This window comes from Osmia lignaria, chromosome 16 (genome assembly GCF_051020975.1).
Source record: "Osmia lignaria lignaria isolate PbOS001 chromosome 16, iyOsmLign1, whole genome shotgun sequence".
Taxonomy (NCBI): domain Eukaryota; kingdom Metazoa; phylum Arthropoda; class Insecta; order Hymenoptera; family Megachilidae; genus Osmia; species Osmia lignaria.
Genome location: NC_135047.1, coordinates 345,711 through 351,384, shown reverse-complemented (window position 1 = coordinate 351,384; position 5,674 = coordinate 345,711). Strand labels below are relative to the sequence as shown.

The following is a 5,674-nucleotide window of genomic DNA, read 5'->3' as shown; positions in this document are numbered from 1 at the left end:
ACCTGAGAAATTCTCGTAACCCTGAAGGGCTGGACCAGATCGCCCGTTTTGCCAATCAATGAACGTCGTGATCGAAAAATGTAATTGAAACGACTTACCGTTACGCTGTATAATACGAAACAAGATTATAATATATTCGTTTGCTAAATTCTGTGTATTCGCCTGATGATCTGGAACACCAAAGAAACGGTAAGACGTTGATCACTGCACTTGTCGCGGCGCAAACGAATTAAAACGGACGAGTACGTCGACGAGAGACAAACGAATGACGAATTACGATTAATTACGATTTATTACGGAAACAATCAATATATATAATTTACGCGGAGTGAAGTTAATACGAAATTACTACGCGAGCAAACGATTTAAAAAAAGAAAGAAATGATAGAAATTTAGGTAGAGGGAAAATTTAACGTGCGCGTCTGTGAGTCCTTGTTAAGAATCGGATTATTTCAACTACCACGGCACTCTGCCTCGCTACGCGGAGGACTTTACCGCAAAGGAATCTATCACGAAATTCCGAACAACTCTGTCTCTCGGACACACGGACTCCCGATCACGTACTTACGATTGATCGATCAAGAGTGACAAATTTCGTGCGCGATCGATGGCCGAAGGGCCCGTCGCGCGAACATCGTCCTTGGAGGTGACCAATGAACTAAAAAGGGTTATTAAGTTACCTCCTTTAAAATTTAGAGTGACTTGTGAAGAAATTACATTATTTTATTACTGTTACATTTCATTTGAACTATTAAAATTCATTACGCTCTTATTTACGGTAGAGTTTTTAAATAATGAATTTTTTAATGCGATCGCGCTATTTCCGAAAAAAATTCGAGAATGTCCTGTATAGTAAATTCAAGTGTTACCATACTGTCTGGATAACATCGTTGAATTAATTCTTCAATGTATATATACTGTGCAATAAATTCACCTTGCATTTCACGCCAAACAACCTAAAACGAATAAGTATATACCATGAAAATAAAAAATACAATAAAATATATTTTTTTTACTTACCTGTAATAAGTTTTCTTCTTCACACAGATGTTTCTCAACTTTTCTGTACAAATTTTCCAAACCCTTTTTAACTTCTCGAGCAGGATATTCTTTTACAACACGCCTAAGCTCTTGTTTACTAAAAGCCATTTGATAACTAACTTCGGATTCTTTAACTCCAGCACCAACTTTAGCTTGCACACCTTCAAAGAACAGCTGTAAGTATATTATGTATTATAATAATTTTAAAAATTAATCTTACAAATTAAGAAATATAAGTAACAAACATTAAGTTTTTCTAGAGGTCTTCCAAAATATTGTGTGACATATGCACGTAGAGCATCTTGATACTTTTGTTTTGCTTCTTTCCTTTCATGATCAAGAACAGATATTTTTAATTGTGATAGAAGGTCATACAAATGATGAAAATTTTCTAAAATTTAACAACTATTATATAAATAATATAAGTAAATAAAGAGACCAATGACAGAAATGAAAAAATCTTACCCATTTTAATAACTTCTTGTGGAGTTTTATGATGATCTCTACTGTGAATTACAATAGCTTCAAACATCGTACTCACTAATTTTGTATACCATTTTTCAAGGTCAACTTTTCTATCTGAATTCTTAAAAATCTTTTCTGCTGTTCTTGCAAATGGCTCAAAATTTTCTACATATGGCAATATACCACATTTATTTCTACGATTAACTTTTGTATCACATAGAATTGATTGTAATTGCGCTTGCATGAATTTGTCAAACGCTCTTTTAACTTGAATTAAAGCAGAAGCGAACGTCATAGATAAAAAAGAGCCAGTATCTTGTGCTGACATAACATGTTGTGATAAACGTACTAAGACATACATACACCAACTAAAATGTTGAACTATAAATTAGTACGAAAATAAATTTTGTTTGAAATGGTGTTAAGTAAATTTTATGACACAAACGCACAAACTATCAATTTTGTCCAGAAAATTGATAAAATTATTTAATTCAGTTTCCAATGATGGAAATATGGCTGCCATTGTAGCACGCACTTCTTCGTTAACTTGTCGTTCTAATCGTTTACTGGCAGTAGATGTTACTGATTCAGGACTTGCTGCTCCGTTACTAATATTATCTGTTTCTTCTATTTCACTACTCTGACATATTCAAATAAATATTTAGCTCCAAACTGTTACAATATATTCAAACAAATGATTTACGTACTTTTGATGGGGAAAGAACAGAATCTAATTGCAAGAATAAAATACAGAAAGCTTGTTCTGCAAGACAAACTGGTTGCATTTGCGAAAGCATACAATCTAAAACTGAATCCAAAAGATTTCCTTCTCCTACAGGTGCCCATGTTTCACCACTCAATAGACAAATAGGTGCTGGGTTCAATAAATCTTCTGTTTTTTGACCACTAGATTTTGATGTGCTTGCTTAAAAAATAATACTTTATTAAAGAAATAAACGTAATTTATTATTATTAGAGATAAAAATAGGCATACCTTGGAAACGTTTACAAATAAGTTTATTTTTAGCTTCTTCAAAAAATCGTTTTAAATCTCTTTTGTACAACTTACTCATTGTATCTGTATAAACTTTGGTTAACTGCACAAAAGCCTTGTTATCTAATGCTCTTAGTAACTGCATCAATTCAGTATATGGTTCAAGTTCCTGATGAACTGTTTGATGTGTTGGAAGAATTAAATCAGTTATTGACATTGACATATCCCCAACATCGTTACCCTACAAGATGCACGATATAGTTTAATATACATTTTTTTCAAAATTTTCGTTATTTATGTAAACAGATATACCAAATGTATGAAGAGATTATTTAGATGTCTGGCCACAATTATGGAAAATTTTGCTCTGAGTTTATCAAGTCGTCTTCTTTGTTCTGTGACTGCACTCAATTTGTCTAGTCCTGGTGGCAAAGAAGCAGTTACTGCTTTTAAAAGAATAGCACCTGCCTCACTAAGTTCTTCTTTGTCTCCTGGAAGCTCAGCTTCACTTAAAGTATGCTGATGAGTTGGTAAAATATCTAGTTGTAACTTACAAAATTAAAATTAAAAATTTTATATACAATACATAAAGTTGATTAAGCGCAGATAAAGTATTGTTAAATGTATTCATTGTTGTTATACATTTTAAAAATTACTTACAATTACTGTGTTTAATTGATCTAACAAAAGTCTGGCATTACTGTTAGCTGTATGAATAGCTTGATTTTTTTGGCCCACACGAGCCATAACCTCTCTGATTCTTCCAAGTGCTTCATCATAAGTTGCAAGACGAGCTTCAGCAACTGAAGCTTCAATTATTGCTTCTTCTATACTATTCATCAACTGAGTTACACGTGTTTCCGATGCCAAAACTGATTGTACATTTTCCTGCATATCAATAATTACAAACAAAATATAAAATTATTACATTAGGAAAAGATATATTTCGTATACACTATTTAATAACCTTATTTCCAAAATGTACAAATATATATGTAATTCTAAATTGTAACAGTACTTTTTTGCTGAAATTAATTAATTTATCAAGATTCAACTTTACCCCATCTAGAATTGAGAGATCCTTAGATAGATTTTCCATAAATAATTCAGCATTAGAGACTGCATATTTGCAGTTTTCCATCATTTGTTTCAAATCAATAGCTTCCTTTTCAGTAATTGGTTGGTAATCGGATGAAATAGGTGATGTAAGAAGTTCTTATTTATTTATACATAAAATCATAAAATATGTATATACTATTTGAAGTAAAACACTTTCCTGGTGTAAATATTTACCTGGTGTAAAACTAATACTGTCGCTTTCTTTCAAAGAACTGGGATCTATAAGCCATTCTTTTGGAATATTTTTAAATTGAGGTCTTTGTGCTAAATTACAAGAGTAAGTATATAAATTGCTTAAAAATGTTTTGCGCTCTTGCGCTGTTGTTGCAGCCCATTTATATATTTTATCTATATGAAATTCTATATCCATAGAATCATTTTTAACTCCATCTACAGTTTGAATATCATTTAATGACCATGACTGCTTCTTTTTAAATATATTTTTGTCATTTTTCTTTACTTGATACAAAAGTAAAGCTGAAGGTGTATCTGTTGTTGTAGTTAAACATAAGAAACTGGTTTTTTTCTTTTTATATGCCTTACTAACATAGCATATACTTAATAATTTCTCATCACTAGGTGTGAATACTTCTCTTTGTAATGTATGTCTTATCGCTGCCATAATTGTAGGTATACAGTTCAATTATGGCTAATATAAAACTATCACTGTTTTATTACTGTCGTACATTAATGAATTAATTTTAGAAAGTCTATAAAAATTAATGTTACTTCTTATACAAAGTTATAAAACTGTATAATTTCAAACTCTGGTCAACAATTTTTCAGTATCTAGTAGGTTAATATAACTTAATTTCAAATTTTCGTGTTTAATTCTATTATTAATTTTAAACTAATACAAGCACTTTAATGCTACATTAATAATAACACCTATCAATTTTAATCCTTCATAAATATTTGTCAACTAAAATTTTAGCCTTCTGATACTTCCTTAGGTCACCGCCGTCGGTCAGGCCCTCCAAACTCCACTCCAGGGTTGAGCACGTATTATACGTGAGATATTATACAATGTATTATACATGGTATTCTACAGTATAATACGCTACTTAGTTTTATATGTATTATGTAGGCGATTCCCCTTTTTAGCCACAAACTATGTACATATAAGTTAGGCACATTAGGTTTACGTTCTAGGTATAAGATATAGTTTAAGGGACGTCCAAAAGAAAAAGACTGAATAGCGATAGTTAAATGTAACGGTCTACCGAGAAATATATATTTTATAAACCCCAAAGAATCAGCGTCCACGTGATTATTGAACCTTCGAACGCCACAATTATACTCCAAGTGGCGCCATCTCTACATAACGTTATGTACTATAGATACCAACCAGACGTAGTTATCCATAGATCTTTATTTACGTTGTTTATTATTAAAATCAGAGAGTTCCGCAGTTATATCTTACCCTCTAGTTAAAATAAAGCCATGAAATGAAGTTTTGGCGGCAGGCCTCGCCACAGCCGACTCTAGTACTAGCCATGCTGAACAACGTGGCAACACCGCTCACGTGACAATCGGGAGTCCTATTTTCAAAAACAGAGTCCTGTGCTCGGAATTGTAATTAACGTCTTTTTTAATTAAAAGCTGTAGTAATATACACTATTTTGTGTTAATTATGTATAAACAATATATAAACGTTGAAACTATGGCAAATAGAAGTGATGTGGTAGTATAAAATTGTTATAAATGTGATATATATTTTGTGTACTCTCAAAGTAGTTTGGTGTTGTGAAGCATGATATTTGAAATATTTACAGTGGTTTCAAGAAAATTTAGGTATGAAGCAAAATGAAACCATCTTTGGGTCAAATAGAAACATTTAAGAATTGATAAACGTGTATATAAGTTAATAAAAACCTTGAAACAAGCGAAATTATTGGAACGAAACCAAAGAGGTTATGTGAAGTCCAGAGAGTAGTCGGGAGTCTGACGACGTTGATTGGCTGAGAGTCCGGGAGTCCGGGAGGCAGATAGAGTAGGCTAGGTGTTGATATATTCAGACCAGACTCCCGCGGTGTTGCCATTTTTACTTCAGCA

At 32.2% G+C, this 5,674-nt stretch overlaps 1 protein-coding gene across 2 annotated transcripts; it reads right to left on the bottom strand.

Annotated features, from left to right (window-relative positions):
* Positions 1 to 687: 687 nt before the first annotated feature.
* Sec3 (exocyst complex component Sec3) lies at positions 688 to 5,156 on the bottom strand. Of its 2 annotated transcripts, none has more exons than XM_034316724.2 (11): positions 3,794 to 4,262; positions 3,561 to 3,715; positions 3,161 to 3,388; positions 2,813 to 3,049; positions 2,501 to 2,741; positions 2,214 to 2,431; positions 1,956 to 2,146; positions 1,507 to 1,874; positions 1,287 to 1,432; positions 1,021 to 1,215; positions 688 to 956 (listed from the first exon to the last, which is right to left on the bottom strand). In XM_034316724.2, the coding sequence occupies exons 1-11, from the start codon at positions 4,239 to 4,241 to the stop codon at positions 804 to 806; spliced, it is 2,580 nt and encodes an 859-aa protein (XP_034172615.1). In that variant the 5' UTR covers positions 4,242 to 4,262; the 3' UTR covers positions 688 to 803. The 2 variants fall into 2 exon arrangements, 1 of the variants encoding a protein (XP_034172615.1); XR_004580522.2 differs by having other exon boundaries at positions 816 to 956; positions 1,021 to 1,202; positions 3,794 to 5,156.
* Positions 5,157 to 5,674: the final 518 nt, after the last annotated feature.

Bases quoted from the DNA above. Each gene is read 5' to 3' on its own strand.
- Sec3 (XM_034316724.2), bottom strand. From the start codon at position 4,241: ATGGCAGCGATAAGACATACATTACAAAGAGAAGTATTCACACCTAGT. The intron at 2,147-2,213 runs GTACGTAAATCA...TGAATATGTCAG, and splicing joins CTGTTCTTTCCCCATCAAAA to AGTAGTGAAATAGAAGAAAC. The intron at 957-1,020 runs GTAAGTAAAAAA...TATTCGTTTTAG, and splicing joins AAGAAGAAAACTTATTACAG to GTTGTTTGGCGTGAAATGCA.